This window comes from Haliotis rubra, unplaced genomic scaffold (genome assembly GCF_003918875.1).
Source record: "Haliotis rubra isolate DU_JTF1 unplaced genomic scaffold, ASM391887v1 Scf934, whole genome shotgun sequence".
Lineage (NCBI taxonomy): Eukaryota > Metazoa > Mollusca > Gastropoda > Lepetellida > Haliotidae > Haliotis > Haliotis rubra.
Window position 1 is genome coordinate 358,868 of NW_025767673.1, and position 19,988 is coordinate 378,855.

At 44.0% G+C, this 19,988-nt stretch overlaps 1 protein-coding gene across 1 annotated transcript in view; it reads right to left on the bottom strand.

Annotated features, from left to right (window-relative positions):
• Window positions 1–17,766, bottom strand: part of LOC124264638 (mitogen-activated protein kinase kinase kinase 5-like) — a 28,303-nt gene extending 10,537 nt beyond the window's left edge. Inside the window, exons 1-8 of the mRNA XM_046699379.1 lie at window positions 17,513–17,766; window positions 15,511–15,576; window positions 8,705–8,783; window positions 8,500–8,579; window positions 8,202–8,307; window positions 6,898–7,051; window positions 6,721–6,813; window positions 5,920–5,978 (exon numbers count right to left, since the gene is read on the bottom strand). Of these exons, the coding sequence (XP_046555335.1) occupies window positions 5,920–5,978; window positions 6,721–6,813; window positions 6,898–7,051; window positions 8,202–8,307; window positions 8,500–8,579; window positions 8,705–8,783; window positions 15,511–15,576; window positions 17,513–17,650 (775 nt within the window). The 5' untranslated portion in view covers window positions 17,651–17,766. The remainder of the gene's footprint in view (window positions 1–5,919; window positions 5,979–6,720; window positions 6,814–6,897; window positions 7,052–8,201; window positions 8,308–8,499; window positions 8,580–8,704; window positions 8,784–15,510; window positions 15,577–17,512) is intronic.
• Window positions 17,767–19,988: the final 2,222 nt, after the last annotated feature.

Genomic DNA, 19,988 nt, shown 5'->3' on the forward strand with positions numbered 1-19,988 from the left:
TATGCTAGTATAAACTCCTTAGAGTTTGTTAGCTAAAATACTTTAAGATATAAACATAGTACTAAGCTTAAGATATGATTAAACTTAAGCTAATTATATAATAGCAAAACTCTTTAGAGTTTGTTAGTTAATATACTTATATGATATAGATATAATGCTGAGCTTAAGATATGAATAAGCTTTAGCTACATATATAATAGCCGAACTCTGTAGAGTTTGTTAGCTAATATATTTTTATAATATGAGTATAATACTGTCCTTAAGATATAATTAACTTAAGCTACATATATAATAGCAAAACTCTGTAGAGTTTGTTAGCTAATATATTTTTACAATATGAGTATAGTACTGTACTTAAGATATAATTAACTTAAGCTACATATATAATAGCAAAACTCTGTAGAGTTTGTTAGCTAATATATATTTTTACAATATGAGTATAGTACTGTGCTTAAAATATAGTTAACTTAAGCTACATATATAATAGCAAAACTCTGTAGAGTTTGTTAGCTAATATATTTTTACAATATGAGTATAGTACTGTACTTAAGATATAATTAACTTAAGCTACATATATAATAGCAAAACTCTGTAGAGTTTGTTAGCTAATATATTTTTACAATATGAGTATAGTACTGTGCTTAAATTATAATTAACTTAAGCTACATATATAATAGCAAAACTCTGTAGAGTTTGTTAGCTAATATATACTTTACAATATGAGTATAGTACTGTGCTTAAGATATAATTAACTTAAGCTACATATACAATAGCCAAAAACTCTGTAGAGTTTATTAGCTAATAGATTTATAATGTAACTATAGTACTAAGCTTAAGATAAATTTAGACTTAAGCTAAATGTATATAGTAAAAACTCCTTAGAGTTTATTAACTAATATACTTTTATGTTATAAACATAGTACTGAGCTTAAGATATGATTAAACTTAAGCTATATATATAATAGCAAAACTCCGTCGAGTTTTGTTAGGTAATACATTTTATAATGTAACCATACTGCTTAAGATATGATGAAACTTAAGCTAATTGTATAATAGCAAAAACTCTTTAGAGTTTGTTAGCTAAAATACTTACATGATATAAACCTAGTATTGAGCTTATGAAGGAAAACTTAAGCTACATATATAATGGCAAAAAACTCCGTAGAGTTTGTTAGCTAATACATGTTATAATGTAACCATAAAGCTTAAAATATGATGAAACAAGCCAAATATATAATATATATAATAGCAAAACCTCTTTTAGAGTTTTGATAGCTAATATACCTATATGATATAAACATAGTACTAATTTTGCTTAAGATATGAATAAGCTTAAGTTACATATATAATAGCAAAAACTCTGTAGAGTTTGTTAGCTAATACATGTTATAATGTAACCATAAAGCTTAAAATATGATGAAACTTAAGCCAAATATATAATAGCAAAAACCTCTTTTAGAGTTTTGATAGCCAATATACCTATATGATATAACATAGTACTGAGCTTATATAAACGTATTACTAAGCTTAAGATATGAATAAGTTTAAGCTACCTATATAATAGCAAAACTCCGTAGAGTTTGATAGCTAATATATTTTTATAATATGAGTATAGTACTATGCTTAAGATATAAATAACTTAAGCTACGTATATAATAGCCAAAAACTCTGTAGAGTTTGTTAGCTAATGCATTATCATGTTACCATAGTACTACTCTTAAGATATGATTAACTTAAGGTAAATATATAATAACAAACTCTGTAGAGTTGTTAACTTATATATTGTATGATGTAATAATCATAGTACTGTGATGATAAAAGGAACTTAAACAAATTATATATAGCATGTAGCTATTTAGTACTGTTATAAGATAAGTAGAAATCTGTAAGATTGACTTATCTTCTCCGAGGAACTGTCAATTGTTGTCGCGAGGACCATGGGATCGAATTGGTGGATACCTGAGGCGTCCTCGGTGGTGATATCTCTCAGATAATGGTTGGCAACCACCATATCGGATCTCCAGAAATAAACCCTCCATTATTCCAAAAACATTTGTGTAAATCAATTGTAGAAGTTAGCGTTCTAATATCATGAGTATTAAGCTCATGGAGGGTCGGATTAGGTCCATCCGTCTTGTATGCACATAGTATGACAGTTCTGATCCAACGGAGATATAGTGCGTGAGACTTCATTCTGCCTAAGTTGAAGATAGAGGAAATAATCTGTTGCATTTTCCCTTCCTGTTTGGTTGGTGGAGATAAATTTACAGTGCTCTTGCTGGCCATCATTGATAGAATCATCGTATCATGGAGCCCAAGTATGTTATCCAGGCGTGTTCATAAACCTCACTTGTGAGGTGTTGGAGTACTATATTGAGATCCCAAGTTGGGCGTGAATTTCCGTTTTAATTCTCCAATCAGAAGCTTAAGTAGGTTTACTAACCATCCAGTTGTGTTAGTAGCTTGATGATTAAATTCAACTGTAGTCTGAGGCGCTGTGGGTTTAGATCAACTTGTATCCCGTCGTCTAGGTAATTAGCTCTGCGAGGTTCTTGGCTGATGTAGGTGCACAACCAGGTGTGTCTGTCCTCGTTGAACTTTATGTAAATTAAGCCTGACTGCCGTGCTCTCGTCCTAACTTGACAGGGGAGGCCTCTAACCTGAAGAAAGCAGCCCAATCATGAAGGTTCAGGTTAACTGGACTGTAAGGAGGCTTGCTCGTTCACTGATATATAGTTGTCACTTGTGGCGTAAGTCTTGAACTGTGAATTAAGATCGACCTCGCGTAGAGTCGTTGTCCATCGCAGTCCAATCAGAACAAGGCATTTTGATTCTGTAGAATACCCGCGCTGTGATGTCACGGTGTAGCAGGAAAAACCTTGTATAAAATCTTGCCGTCGTTGATATTAGCATAATCGTCGGTCTTCACCGTAGCTTCGAAGTTACCCGAAAGTGACCGCGTGTTTCGAGGGTTAATGAGTAAACCTTGAAACCTTCGGTAGCGAAATACCTCGCTCTGTAATATTAATGCTGGGTAGGTTATTTTCCTGGCTGTCATGAAAGTAACTTCAGTTTGAATCTAATTCTGACTTCCTTATATAAAGGTACAATAACCTTGCAAGTTGTCAGCTTGTAGACTGTATACATGAATGTATCGTCCCTAATTGTAGAATTAAAGCTGAACTTGTTGTACATATTTCTTCTCAGAAAAGTTGGCGATTATGAGTTATACTGGCTGTAACAAGGCTGCTGTTCAATTTCAATATTGAATTGTCTGCAGATATGCGTAATGGTCGCATGTAGATAATCGTATTATCGTCGTCGGGATTGCATATTCTAGCCATCTATACGGAACAGTTGATTTCTGTGAAGATCTATGAAGCGTCGTTGACTAATTAATACAGCGGCGTTCTGTGTTGTAAATAGCCTGTGCAATTGTCTTGGCGTAGGCTTATAGATGGCATCTGGCATACAGTTGATAGACAACTTATGCGATGTCTTGAAACGGACTGACGAAAGTAGCTATATATGACCCAGTGGCTAGTATATGGAGACCTTGGAGGAGACTTCCTCGGTGAACTCTGGAGATTTCGCGAAGCCGGTGCCTTTCTGCGGTGTTAATGGGAGGGTCCACAGGAATATCATCCGACATCAGTGTAGAGGCATCAGGCTGCATGGTGATCTCTGCTGATGTCATTGTAGATGTCACCGGTCGCTTCTTATGTCGAGGGGATGATGATCGGCTGATCATCGTAGAGGCGTCAGGTCTCGCGTCTGGAACAATCTCGGTTGAGAAAGTCCTAGTAGACCGTTGATTTCCCCTCAGATGTCAGCGGCTTTGATAGCTTCACGAAGCTCTTGTGTAGTCCCTCGATGTCCTTCTAGATGATGATGATCTGGATTCAGGTGTCGCCAGCGAATGCCTTTCGCGAAGCTTCCTCGTCGGTCGGAGAACGGCGATATGACCTTCAGCGAAGGCTTCCGTGATGTCTGATGGTCGAGTCCACATCTAGGGATGAAACCGAAGAAGGTGATGATCTATCCGCCTTCGGCGAAGGCCTTAGCGAAGGTTGTACATCTAGGTCCTTCCGTCAAGGTGGTCCGTGACTTCCTTCGCGAAGGTGACATCGTCCTGGCTGCTACGTTGACGGGGGGTGTCTCTGGGGTGTGTCTACGTTGGAGCCTTCGCGAAGGCTCGGTCCCTGCTTCTGCAGTCTGTAGCGATCCTCCATCATGGTCATAATTTGCCGCATCAGGTCCTCAGGGATGGACTGCGACGAGGTGTATAAGTAGGGCCGAGTGGATCATCTTATCATCTTCAGAAGTGTCGTGTTCACGAAGTCTGGTGATAAGTGTCTCATTGATCGTTCTAGATCTATTTAGGCCAAGAACATACGTCTCGTCATGGATTCAACTGAACCAATTTACGATTGTAGTTCTTATTCTTGTCTATGGGTTGATTTTCTCGGAGACTTGTGAGGTGTGCGACGTCTGTGTTGAGTGTTGGTAGCGATGGGACCCTCAGGAAGATCATCGAATATCAGCGTTGGTACATCAGGCTGCATGCTGATCTGCGCTGACATCACTGTTGCCGACATCGGTCATTCTTTTGATGTACATCAGGTATGATGATCGGCTGATCATCATACAGGCCCAAATCCGGCTGTAGAGATGTAGTAGAAAACCTCTAGTCACGGCTGCGGCGATGGGATGTCTGGGGAAGCAGGGCGCTTCTTGGAGATGGCGGACTACGTCCCCGCCTCTCCACCACTCTAGCGGAACACCACACGGAGGGGAATTGACCAACAGCAGTAGACTGGCGAGGGTTCAGGTGTATCAGTCATACTAGACTCTGCATACGCGACCTATCTGCTGCGGCGTCTCAAGCGCAAAGTAAATATTAATAAAAGGTAGAATTGGATAAATTAGTACGCAACTGCAATGTGAATAAAATGAACATGGGCAGTACAACTAAGGCATATTAAAAGCGGATCAGCAGCAGAATAAAAACCGTAATCTGCAATAGTACAAAAATTTTCATCAGCGTAATCCACTGGAAACAAACACGGCGTCCCGTGAATAAACTGTAGAAAAACGACTAAATATCAATATATAATCGTTGAAGGATACTAGCTAAACCTCTATAGATGTCTATCACGAGGGGTAACTAACTAAATATAAATCAAAGGATATAGTGTCGGGAGACACAAGAGCTCTCACGTCCAGCTCACTGGGCGAAGAAGGAGAGAGTGAGGCACATGGGTGAAGGTGGCGCCCTCGTTTCCCGCGCTTGTGGAAAGGGGGTAACTCGTGGTGAGTACTAATTAGTGATTTTACATTGAAGGGAGCTTCAATTAGGGAGATACAAGTGTTTCCACTAAGTTCGCAAGAAGAAGAAAACAAGCAAAAGAGCACGAGTCAGGATAAGGAAAAATAAATATTTCAGGATATCACACTTGATATATCATCGGTCAAGGGAAAAGATATACCGTCCATATGTACCAGTTTGAACATTAACGGTGATGGTGAAGGCTTTACTGGTTAAAAGTCCCTAAGTGTTTAGTAACAAGAACAGCTCCCATCGCGCATAAGACATGCGCTGTCAGTTTAAGGTTGGACCATCCGGATCAGCGCTCCAAGCGGATTAGTGAAGGGAAGATAAATTAAAAAAGATTGCCCATTTAGATGCTTGAGTTGACTTTCAAGACACATTTTTCGTTTGATCGGGCTGAAATTATTGCCGTCGGCGGCATTCTGTAAAATAAAATAAAAATTTGGGGGTTCCGTCGGAAGGAAAATTTGGGTCGGTCGGGAGATGAGAAACACAGAAAAAAATACGGACGGCCTAAGAAGGATGCTCATTGTGATATAGCATCAGCACCAGAGACAGCATCAACATGTTTCCATGGAGACACTTACCTGCAGACATAGTCTGAGACTTCAGAGCCAGATTTTGATCTTTATTGGACACTAGTAAACTAAAAAGGAAACATTGACATGATCATTTAATCAAAAGTGAGCAAACTTGTGACAATATTCAACTTATCTTGTGACTGCCATTAAGATGACTAAAGGTGGAATTCCCTGTGGGTGCCCTGCTACCTACAATGGGTTGAAGGCAACCATTTGGATCAGACTAAATGACATGTTTGAGTGTCCCTGTATCATGACAGGGTGGACCATTGCTCACAATAACAAACCTGGAGCAATCACTCCGTGGTGAAGCAACAAGCATGTGACATCAAACTCAACACCAGGTCATCATGTCCGGCCTTGCCAGTCTTCCTAGTATGGTGCAATACAGGCACAGCGGCCTGCAGACCGAACATTCACTCACAACACATAAAGGCTGTGAATACAGACATACTAACACAGTTAAACTCTACAAAAGGCACTGATGAGATACTGTAATTCATGAAGTCAATGCGAGTGCCAGCCCCTGGCCTAAATTGATCATGAAATCAATGCGGGTGGCCCTACCTTTGAAGTATCATACATATAGTATAGGCCTTTCACTCACTCTGATAACAGGTACTGCTAACCCCCAAGTACATGTGTACAAAATTCATGATCCCCGCTACCTCCCCAGAACGAAATGTATGACTCCAGGTGAGTCTCTCTCACACGCACGCACGCACGCGCACACACACACACACAACCCATCCCACACCCCATAAATTATGAACGGTCCCTAAGCAAAAAGAAGTGACTTAAACTCACGACAGATGTGACACTTGTAGCTTCTTCTCCTCTATGGATCTGTGGAGCAGGCTCTGGTAGGACCTCTGCACCTCCACCAACTCCTTCAGCAACCTACACACACAAGACAGAGGTAAGTGTCTAGCATCGGTATCCAGCATCTGGCAGTACATGACACACTCATGCAGGTGGGCCTACCTGAAGTTCTCCTCCTCCATATGCTCCAGCTCCGACTGCAGTTCTCGACCAGCTGCCTTCCTGAATGACAGCGGTTTGAGTGAGTTTGCAGATGACACCCCAGAAGTGACTACTTCGTCCTCAATCTGGTCTCCTGATGCTTGACCATCAAATTCTGTCAATACGACAAAACACCTGTGTATTTCCATGTGTGGACTCATGATACAAACATACCAATACATGTTACCTTATGTATGTCTGATGGTGTGCTATTGTGTTTCCAACTTGGCTAAAGTATGACAAGTACAAAGTATTCAGAATACTCTGAAAGTGCAGACCGTTCAGCATATCTCACCTGGAGCCAGCATGATAAGTGCAGACCGTTCAGCATATCTCACCTGGAGCCAGCATGATAAGTGCAGACCATTCAGCATATCTCACCTGGAGCCAGCATGATAAATGCAGCATATCTCACCTGGACCATTCAAGTTCAATATATCTCACCTGGAGCCAGCATGATAAGTGCAGACCATTCAGCATATCTCACCTGGAGCAAGCATGATAAGTGCAGACCATTCAGCATATCTCACCTGGAGCCAGCATGATAAGTGCAGACCATTCAGCATATCTCACCTGGAGCCAGTATGATAAGTGCAGACCGTTCAGCATATCTCACCTGGAGCCAGCATGATAAGTGCAGACCGTTCAGCATATCTCACCTGGAGCCAGCATGATAAGTGCAGACCGTTCAGCATATCTCACCTGGAGCCAGCATGATAAGTGCAGACCGTTCAGCATATCTCACCTGGAGCAAGCATGATAAGTGCGGACCATTCAGCATATCTCACCTGGAGCCAGCATGATAAGTGCAGACTATTCAGCATATCTCACCTGGAGCCAGCATGATAAGTGCAGACCGTTCAGCATATCTCACCTGGAGCAAGCATGATAAGTGCGGACCATTCAGCATATCTCACCTGGAGCCAGCATGATAAGTGCGGACCATTCAGCATATCTCACCTGGAGCCAGCATGATAAGTGCAGACCGTTCAGCATATCTCACCTGGAGCCAGCATGATAAGTGCAGACCATTCAGCATATCTCACCTGGAGCCAGCATGATAAGTGCAGACCGTTCAGCATATCTCACCTGGAGCCAGCATGATAGACCGTTGCAGACCATTCAGCATATCTCACCTGGAGCCAGCATGATAAGTGCAGACCGTTCAGCATATCTCACCTGGAGCCAGCATGATAAGTGCGGACCATTCAGCATATCTCACCTGGAGCCAGTATGATAAGTGCAGACCATTCAGCATATCTCACCTGGAGCCAGTATGACCAGGGTTGTCTGCACCGCACCGCGTACCAACCCATCTAGCGTAAACATCCAGTGGGGCTGAATCTTGTGCGTCTTGAGACATGTGCTCACCTGCATTAACACAATTCATTACCTTCATTGTTGGCTATAAATGAGAACACCTATTTAGAGATGTGATACAGTAGTAAATGAAATTACACTACAAGCCATAAAACTGTCACTCTTTATATTACCATGATATTTCTGAAGAGTAAAACATATATAGCTAAGGCCTTGTTGACCATGTACGACTGTCAGACTCACAGCTTCATGCAACACATAAAGAGCTAGCTGGATCTCCATCAGCGCTGTCTGGTCAAATGTCAGGCTGTCTCTCAGCTCATCTGTAACACAGAAACCACAAGCTCCAACAATGTATGTCTCATCACTGTACCCTACTTCTAGTATATAAATATCACACAGGAAAACAAGATATGAGCAGCCTGGCGAGAGAGCATGCATCACCTACCTAGGGCTGTATTTAGAGCTCGCACGTTAGGGTCCAATATGTGTCCTCGGATGCCATTCAACAGGCACTTCAGATGATCCTGTGAAAAAAAACATTGTTCCAGATGAGGCAAATACATCTTGTATAACTTGATGCATTGGATGTTACATCTTCTCATTCAATACATAAGGTCCAAATGCACTAGAATGACATTCTAAATACAAGATGCCTTGACACATACCTGCATCCTTAGAAATATACATGTTGTATACTGAACCAACTTGACACTTGTATAACTGAATCCCACAATGGAGTCAGTGAGTTTAGTTTTATACCGCACTCATCAATATTCCATCTATATGGCAGCACCCACAATGGAAGTAAGTGTGCACATTATTATGAAAGAAGAAGGTACCGCCACAAACTAGAAGATAAAAAATGGTTTCCAGCATCATTTCACAGAAAACATAGTCTATATGGTTCCATGAGCCTCCAGGGCAAACTTCACATGTGTCACTTTTGGTAGAGAAGAAGTCAAATATGTAATTTTTCAAGTAAAATTGATATTTTTATACTTATCCTGACTCATGATCTTTTGCTTATCTCCCTTTTCCTTGCGAATGGTAGTGGAACACTTGAATCCCTTGAAGTTCCCGAAGCGGACGTAAAAATACACTCACCCACGAGTTACCTCCCTTTTGACCTTTCCCGCGCAAACAGTCATGTGACCAGCCTTACTTGTCAATCTCTCCTGATTTTCTGGCCATGCACTTGAATCTGCTGTGAAATCCGAAGTGTTTCCAGCGGGGAGGTTGGGAGGGCTTCTCATCATGAGTCAGGATAAGTATAAAAATATCAATTTTACTTGAAAAATTACATATTTTTTCTTATCCTGACTCATGATCTTTCGCTTATAGAATCCGATGGATTGGTCGTGGGTCAAACCACTTTGTGGATTCATCAGCTGTCCTTAGATACATCCTGTATTCCCCCCCATGGGAACTGCGAAACGGCATTTCCGTGATCCTTTTCTTCCAACTTCGGGGGGCACTTTCTTGTGTTACTTCTCTCTCAGACACGTTGAATCATGTGGCTACAGATAAACTAGTATCTTCTTATTACTAGATATCTTATAACAACCCATAGATTATGATGAGATCTTATCAAAATCAGTTGTAGCGACTGTGTCTGTTTGATCTTCAACAGTACTTCCGGTAGTAATATCGGGGGTGGAAATGCGTAAGCCTTTAGTCCTTCCCAAGATATGCTCAGTGCATCTGTTGCCCAGGGTTGAGGATCTGGAACTGGTGAGACAAACGTCTGTAGTTGTTTGTTGAACCTCGTGGCAAACAGGTCTATGCAAGGGAAGCCTATTTCCCTTATGATGAGCTGGAACGCTTCTGGATGGAGCATCCATTCCGTAGGTGATGGGTGCAGTGGTCGGGAGAGAGAGTCTGCAAGTACGTTCTTGGCTCCAGGTATGTAACACGCCTTTATCCAGATGTTTGCTTCCTCCGTGATGTGGAACAACTGGAATGTGAGCTGTAGCAGGCTTGGAGACCTTGCGGATCCTTGCCAGTTTATGGAGAATGTAACTGTAGAGTTGTCCGTGTGGACCATCAGCATTTTGTTGTTCAGCGAGCTCGACCATAGTTGTAAGGCGTTGATCACGGCTTTCATCTCCAGCAGATTGATGTGAAGATGCTGCTCTATTTTGGACCACCTCCCTGATGCAACTTGATTGTTGAGATGCGCACCCCAGACTTGTATCGAAGCGTCTACGTAGAGATGTGTGTCAAAGGCCGGCTCTTGTAAATAGGTCCCTCCACAAACGTTCAACCTGTGTGTCCACCACAGTAGATACCTCTTGAGGTTGTCTGGCAGCAAGATTGGGTCGACGCTGTCCAGATGTTTTGTCAGGAACCATTGCAGCGGTCTTAGTTGTAACCTTCCTGTGCGAGTCAAGTCCTGCGCCAAGGTTAGTAGACCGAGTAGAACTTGCCATGATCGTAGTGTTAACGGAGAGATGACTGCTAGTGGAATCATGGCTTGTATCTTGACCCAACGATTGTCTGGGATGACAATACGATTCTGTGTTGTGATAAACCTTATCCCCAGAAATAGCTGATCTTGTTTTGGTTCCAACTCTGACTTCATAAGGTTCACCAGCCATCCTAGTTGAGTGAGCAACTTGATCGTGAAGTTCAGCAGTAGTCTGATTTGAGTGCATCTTGGTGAACCTGAATTCTGTCGTCCAAGTAGAAGGCATTGTGTAGACCTCGATGATGTAGATATGCGACTATAGGCTTGGTTACTCGTGTGAATAGCCACGGAGCCGAAGATATTCCAAACGGTAAGACGTTCCATTGGAAGTGCTGCCCTCTGAATAGGAATCGTAGATACTTTCTTGATTCCGGATGTATGGGGATGTGTAGGTACACATCATGCAGGTCTATTCTGGCCATGTTATCTGCTGGATGGACGAGTAGTCTGAGTTGAGGTAGGTGGATCATTCTGAACCTGTCTGGTTTCAGTAGATGGTCTTTGTTGAATTTGCACATGTTGTAAATCAGTCTGAACTTCTCCTTGGAGTTCTTCTTGGGTACTAGCAAAATTGGGGAATAGAAGCCTGGAGTGAGATGATGCTGATCTATTATCTCTACCGCCTCCTTCATAAGTAGTGAGTTTGATGGCTTCTTGTAGTCTGTCTGCCTGCTCCTCTGCATAGTTGAAGACCATCGGGCTGAGGGTTAGCGGAGGTGTGGTCTTGAGTTGTACTCTGTATCCTTCTCGTAGTACTTGGGAGACATAGTCGTCCTCTAGTATTCCCCAATTTTTCCAGTACCTTTGTAGACGTCCACCTACTGTCGATGGTTTTACAGGAACGGCTGGGGGTGGAAGACTCCAGTCGTTTCGAACCCTGATATCAACGTCTAGTTCCTCTGGATTCTCTGGGAGCGCGGCCTCTCCCTGAGTTTCTCTGTAATTTCCGGATGGGCGACGAAAAGATCCTTTGCCGCCTCTGAAGCTGGAGTACTTCTTCTCCTTTGCCTTCTGTATGCTGGAATATTTGGACTTGCTGTTATTCTTTTGCGAAGTATGACGGATGACGTTGGCCAGAGTATCTATGGATTTTATCATCATAACTTCTCTCGGTCGTGCGTAGCTTCCTTAGCTGCATCGTCAATTTGTCCTCCAAAGATAGTAGGCGCCTCCCATGGAGCTCTCAGGAGCGGTTGGGTGAATCTGTCACTCCATGAACAGGATGTAAGTAGCCCTTGTCTGCGTAGTAAAGTGAGACCTGCAGATATAGATGCCAGATGGTCCGATAAAAAGTATTGGTCCTTCTTCTATGTTATGAGGGATAGTGACGGAGTCAAAGTCGTTGTTACGCATCATATAAGTGTAGACTTCATCTTTATCCTTAGAAGGAGACTCCAAGTTCAACCCGTTGGCAATCCAAGCTGTAACCTCTGCGTCTGGGAAGACGAAGTCTGCTTGCTGATCCAGTATCTCCTGATTATTAGAGCTAGGCCTACGTGTATCATCCATCTGCGAACCTGTATCCCTTCTCTCGAAACTTCATCATCCTTTCGCAAAACTCTGTCTGCAGATTCCTCCCTACGCGAACCTCTATCTGTAGATTCATCTCTTCGCGAACCTCTGTCATGTGAGTTTTCTCTTCGCGAACGTCTGTCGCTAGATGTATCCCTTCGCGAACTTCTGTGATGTGAGCTTTCTCTTCGCGACCTCTGTCTCGTGATGAGTGACTTCGCGAAGGTCTGTGAGAGATATGAGATCTCTATCTAGAGCGGCTAGGTGTAGGAGATGGATCCTTCGATGCTCTCGAATATTGAGGGTTCACAGATGTAGAACGATGAGTAGGCATCTCATGTCTTCTATCCTCCTCCAAGATGACACAGTCGTCCGACTGTGGAGACCTTCGCAAACGTGCACGTTCGCCAACGTAGTCTTGAGACGTAGTTCTCTGAGGAGTAGGTTTGCGCAGGTCCGTAGGTTTGCGCATGCTGTCGGTAGATGATAGGCATCGCCGAGCCTTCACTTCTTCCTCGAACCTGCGTTCCATCATGGTCATCCTCTGGTTGGTGAATTATCTCATAAATTCACCCGGGTCAAAGTTCTGCGTTGGTTGAAGCTGCTGCGGTGTAGAAGAAGCCTTCGTGAATGCTGATGAGTTTTGTGCCTCTCGTTCACTCCGTTGAGAAGTAAGTGGTAGTTCGTCAAACAGCTGTCCTGCTGTGACCGTTGCAGGAGACTATCTAGTAGTCGTAGAAGTCGATTGAGTCGCTGATCTCGTAGGTACTTCGTGTAGAAGTAATGGGGGATCATCAAAAACGTCTACTTCATGTGGAGGTAAAATCTCTCGTTGAAGGATTTCTGCTGCGTTGACTTATTGGCCCTTGTAGATTTACCCTCCGATCTGGTAACAGATGCTTTCTTCTGCAACGTAGAAGAGGATGGCGTCTTTTTCTTAGCTTGAGTCGGAGTCAACTGTGTTGTAGCCGATCTCTTCTTAGCCCCCGTACCAGCACACTGCCCCTGCAACGTACTCAACATAGCACCAGTATTATGAATTTCAGCAGTAGCAAGCAAAATACGGTTTGAAGGCTGATCTACTGTTTTATCAGCCGTGACTTGAGATCCATGGCATGACTATAGATATAAGACTAATATTGATTAAATTGTAGATTTGATAAATCAACACAATAAGTACAGCACAAGCTGGAAGAACATGGTTTTATGCACGAAGGGCATTTGGGGTGAGGATCAGCCACGGATAACCTGTGCCTGCAAACACTGCAAGATTTCATGAAATGTAAACAAAGCTACATAACGATGAAATTATGACACAAATACAAATAATTTTTACAAAATTTAATACATAGTAGTTATTGCCAAATCATATACAGGGAGAGAGTGACAAGTAAGGCTGGTCACATGACTGTTTGCGCAAGGGAAAGGGCAAAAGGGAGGTAACTCGTGGGTGAGTGTATTTTTACGTCCGCTTCAAGGGAACTTCATGGGATTCAAGTGTTCAACTACCATTCGCAAGGAAAAGGGAGATAAGCAAAAGATCATGAGTCAGGATAAGAAAAAATATGCGTGTTACCTCCAAGAGCACAAAATTGGTGCTTACAATTGACCAATTCCTGAGGTAGAAGTTTTCTATGGCACCACTGGATCACCAAAACACATCCTGGGAGGATGACTGTAATGGAATTTGTGTGGAGTGCCATCTTAAATGCCAATGCCTGATATTCATGTGTTTTAGGGGCTTTTGGAGGATCCTGATTGTCCTAAGGTGCATCATTGGTGCCAGTGCTGAGTGGTGGAGAGCCATCCGGGGTCCGTGTTACCAGCACTCAGGAGAGTGCACATCTGTCCCGAGTTGGGTGAACACATCTGTCCTGGGTGGGCTGTTCACATTTGTCCTGGGTGGACTGTTCACATGGGTACTGGGTGGGGTGTTCACATCTGTCCCGGTTGGGCGGTTCACATCTGTCCCGGCTGGGCTGTTCACATTTGTCCTGGGTGGGGTGTTCACATCTGTCCCGGGTGGGCGGTTCACATCTGTCAGGGGTAAGCTGTTCCCATCTGTCCTGTGTTCACATGAGTACTGGGTGGGCCGTTCACATCTGTCCTGGGTGGGCGGTTCACATCTGTCCTGGCGGACTGTTCACATCTGTACTTGGTGGGCTGTTCACATCTGTCCTGGGTGGACTGTTCACATGGGTACTGGGTTGACTGTTCACCTGTCCTTGGTGGACTGTTCACATCTGTCCTGGGTGGGCCATTCACATCTGTCCTGGGTGGGCTGTCCACATCTGTCCCGGGTGGGGTGTTCACATCTGTCCTGGGTGGGCCATTCACATCTGTCCCAGGTGGGCTGTTCACATCTGTCCTGTGTGGACTGTTCACATCTGTACTGGGTGGGCTGTTCACATGTCTTGGGTAGACTGTTCACATCTGTCCTGGGTGGACTGTTCACATGGGTACTGGGTTGACTGTTCACCTCTGTCCTGGGTGGACTGTTCACCTCTGTCCTTGGTGGGCTGTTCACAAGTCCTGGGTAGACTGTTCACCTCTGTCCTGGGTGGACTGTTCACATGGGTACTGGGTTGACTGTTCACATCTGTACTGGGTGGGCCATTCACATCTGTCCTGGGTGTGGTGTTCACATCTTTGCTGGGTGGGGTGTTCACATCTGTACTGGGTGGACTGATCACATCTGTACTGGGTGGGGTGTTCGCATCTGTCATAGGTGGGGTGTTCACATCTGTGCTGGGTGGGCTGTTCACATCTGTCCTGGGTGGGGTGTGCACACCTGTAAGGCTTGAAGTGCAGCTTTGGCCTGACCAAGTATAGAGACATCTCATAAAACCTTCTCAACATTGTTGATGGGTTTGTTGGATGACCAAGGCACAGGCCCTGCCCTGGGTAAGTGGCGACACCTGGAGACACCAGGTCAGTGAACATATACATGTACATCAGAAACTGACAATAATGCTGACACAAATGGAATCCATCATAGAGGATGGAACATGACATGTCTTGGAGAAAATGAAGGGAACACACAGTGTGGAAGGAGCTGTACATTTATTCATTCATCCATCCATTGGTTGGTTCATTATTCATTCGTTCAATATGGCAAGAAATGTTCCTTGAAGGATAAAATAAAATACCTGTGCCTTGAGCATGTACCTACTAGTTGCGTGGATATGTGTACTATATATACATGGTATACTAATTAAAAAAAAATCATAATAAACACAACCTTGTAAACAGCCTGAAAATCATGTACTTACAGTGTCAAGTTTGGGATTTGACATGGTGGCATCCCTGTGAAGGAGCATCAGCCACTGATTGCAGATCTGTAACAGAATAACATGAACAGGTAACTGGGTCACATAAGAGGGGCTACAAAATCATGGCACAGAAAAATATTTACCAAATGATCTGGAGTTGTTACCCAGTGGGACTGCATAATCATGTCACAGAAAGGGAAGAAGTAATGCCAGTGTAGCAGGCCATTTCTTCTCCAGTCTAAACTTTCCATGGGGAGAATCTGGCCTAGGCCAAACTTTCCCTGGGGAGGAGGAAAACTAAGTTCTATGGATAGTCAACTTCTTTATTGCAATGAGTGCGATGTTTCGGTGTAGGTACATCACTTGCTTGATAACAGTGTTAGTACCTACACCGAAACGTCGCACTCATTGCAATAAAGAAGTTGAATATCCATAGAACTTAGTTTTCCTTCATCTTCACAACTTCTAAAATGCCTCTCAAAGAACTTTCCCTGGGGAGGTTTTGTCCTAGGATATTCTTACCCCAGGGAAAGTTTGGGCTAGACTAAAGTTTCCCCCTCTAGGCCAAACTTTCCCACCTGTTTAAACTAGGATATTTTGGTCTGTTTTCCATGAAAAGTGGGGAGATTCTGGCCTAGCTAGGCCACTTATATCACTAAATCCATCCCTCTCCTGTCGCTATTCCTATGAAGGGGAGATTCTGGCCAAGCTAGGCTACTTCTTCCCCACCCTTGCTCTTATATCAAAAGGGGGAGATTTTGGCCTAGCTAGGCTACTTCTTCCCCACCCTTGCTCTTATAAACCGACAGTAGTTTTGAATTTTATTTTGGTACACATTTTTGCCAAATAGTCCATTTTTGCCTCTGACTTGGGTGTAGTGATTGGAATGCATACATGTTTGAGTGGCATATATCTCTAAATCCATCCCTCTCTTGCCGCCATTCCTATGAACACACATTGCATTAGTTCTTCATCTGTCCAAATCATGTCACCATAAGATGTAAACATTCAATCGCACATTTGATGGGTAAATAAGACGCAATATACACAGGTTGCTTGCTCTCTTATCATGCTGTTTATTATCTAATATTTGTTGTATTTATGTATAAATGTACTGGAACATTATTCACAAGCTTGTTTACTAATCCATAATCACCTTTGGTGAATGAAATATGATTCAGATATCCATGGGCCAAGTATACCCCTTATCAAACCTTTTCTTTTGAATATAGAATAAGGCAATATAGTGGAATGATAGATGATACAGCATTTGATACAGATATTGTGTTGGGTTGTTGTTGTTGTGTTGATGTTTACGTCTGCTTCCAACTGTTAAGTTGATGTCGCCGATGTGGATGCCATATTTAAAGCCATGAGTGAGGAGAATAAAATTTTGAATTGATATGGACATCCAAGTATAAACTGGGTATTTAGTTAAAGTTTCGAATATAGTAATGATTTTGAGATAAGCCAATTTGGAGTACCGGTAAGTGGGGATAAGTAAATTATTGAAACATAAAAATAAGTAAATGATAATATAAAACAAAAGCAATGATATAATATCTTTGCTTTTATGCTTGCTTTTCTTTTTAATCTCACCTTATATAAGGATATTGAAACAAAATGTGAACCACGACATGTTATATATGAAGATGAAGATGACCTGTAAATTGTTAATGGAACTTGACATCAAGATGAATATCTTGTCAATGTGTTCACATGATTAGCTTTGTCTTGTTTTCGTTTCTGACTTTTTCAAGACGAACATAAACATGAAAACAAGGTTTGGGAAGAAATAGCCTAGCTAGGCCAGAATCTCCAGCTTGTGATACAAGAACAAGGGTGGGAAAGAAGTAACCTTTAAAGTTGATTGAAGGGTGGGGGAAATTTGGCCTAGGACAAAGTTTTTCTGGGGAAGGTTTGTCCATGGGGAAAGTTGGCCTGTACACCGGGTTTTTTCAGCTAACAGTTAGGGACCACCGAATGTACTTGCTATGATTACCTCCTCAGTATCTTGAATGAGTATTTGTACAAGTGTGGAGCGCCGCTTCGAGTCCTTCCTCAGCAAGAAGAAGCCCCCTTCCCTGGAGGCTGAACTGTCCTGTGAGCAGTGGTCCACGTCGATGTCCGGTGACAGCATCACAGTGCTGGTCGGGGACAAGATGGAGTCCGTGCTGAAACACCACCACTATACTAGCCTCTGAACCCCGGCCAGGAGATACACACTGGCCACATCACCACTATACTAGACTGGGAAGCTCGGCCAGGAGATACACACTGGCCACATCACCACTATACTAGACTGGGAACCTCGGTCAGGAGATACACACTGGCCACATCACCACTATACTAGACTGGGAACCTCGGCCAGGAGATACACACTGGCCACATCACAACTATACTAGACTGGGAACCTCGGCCAGGAGATACACACTGGCCACATCACCACTATACTAGACTGGGAACCTTGGTCAGGAGATACACACTGCCCACATCACCACTATACTAGACTGGGAACCTCGGCCAGGAGATACACACTGGCCACATCACCACTATACTAGACTGGGAACCTCGGCCAGGAGATACACACTGGCCACATCACCACTATACTAGACTGGGAACCTCGGTCAGGAGATACACACTGGCCACATCACACTATACTAGACTGGGAACCCTCGGCCAGGAGATACACACTGGCCACATCACCACTATACTAGACTGGGAACCTCGGTCAGGAGATACACACTGGCCACATCACAACTATACTAGACTGGGAACCCCGGACAGGAGATACACACTGGCCACATCACCACTATACTAGACTGGGAACCTCGGCCAGGAGATACACACTGGCCACATCACCACTATACTAGACTGGGAACCTCGGCCAGGAGATACACACTGGCCACATCACCACTATACTAGACTGGGAACCTCGGTCAGGAGATACACACTGGCACACATCACCACTATACTAGACTGGGAACCTCGGCCAGGAGATACACACTGGCCACATCACCACTATACTAGACTGGGAACCTCGGCCAGGAGATACACACTGGCCACATCACCACTATACTAGACTGGGAACCTCGGCCAGGAGATACACACTGGCCACATCACCACTATACTAGGCTGGGAACCTCGGTCAGGAGATACACACTGGCCACATCACCACTATACTAGACTGGGAACCCCGGCCAGGAGATACACACTGGCACATCACCACCACTATACTAGACTGGGAACCTCGGCCAGGAGATACACACTGGCCACATCACCACTATACTAGACTGGGAACCTCGGTCAGGAGATACACACTGGCCACATCACCACTATACTAGACTGGGAACCTCGGCCAGGAGATACACACTGGCCACATCACCACTATACTAGACTGGGAACCTCGGCCAGGAGATACACACTGGCCACATCACCACTATACTAGACTGGGAACCTCGGCCAGGAGATACACACTGGCCACATCACCACTATACTAGACTGGGAACCTCGGTCAGGAGATACACACTGGCCACATCACCACTATACTAGACTGGGAACCTCGGACAGGAGATACACACTGGCCACATCACCACTATACTAGACTGGGAACCTCGGTCAGGAGATACACTGGCCACATCACCACTATACTAGACTGGGAACCTCGGACAGGAGATACACACTGGCCACATCACCACTATACTAGACTGGGAACCTCGGCCAGGAGATACACACTGGCCACATCACCACTATACTAGACTGGGAACCTCGGACAGGAGATACACACTGGCCACATCACCACTATACTAGACTGGGAACCTCGGACATGAGATACACACTGGCCACATCACCACTATACTAGACTGGGAACCCCGGACAGGAGATACACACTGGCCACATCACCACTATACTAGACTGGGAACCTCGGCCAGAGATACACACTGGCCACATCACCACTATACTAGACTGGGAACCCGGCCAGGAGATACACACTGGCCACATCACCACTATACTAGACTGGGAACCTCCGCCAGGAGATACACACTGGCCACATCACCACTATACTAGACTGGGAACCTCGGACAGGAGATACACACTGGCACACATCACCACTATACTAGACTGGGAACCCGGTCAGGAGATACACACTGGCCACATCACCACTATACTAGACTGGGAACCTCGGTCAGGAGATACACACTGGCCACATCACCACTATACTAGACTGGGAACCCTCGGCCAGGAGATACACACTGGCCACATCACCACTATACTAGACTGGGAACCCGGTCAGGAGATACACACTGGCCACATCACCACTATACTAGACTGGGAACCTCGGCCAGGAGATACACACTGGCCACATCACCACTATACTAGACTGGGAACCCCGGTCAGGAGATACACACTGGCCACATCACCACTATACTAGACTGGGAACCTCGGTCAGGAGATACACACTGGCCACATCACCACTA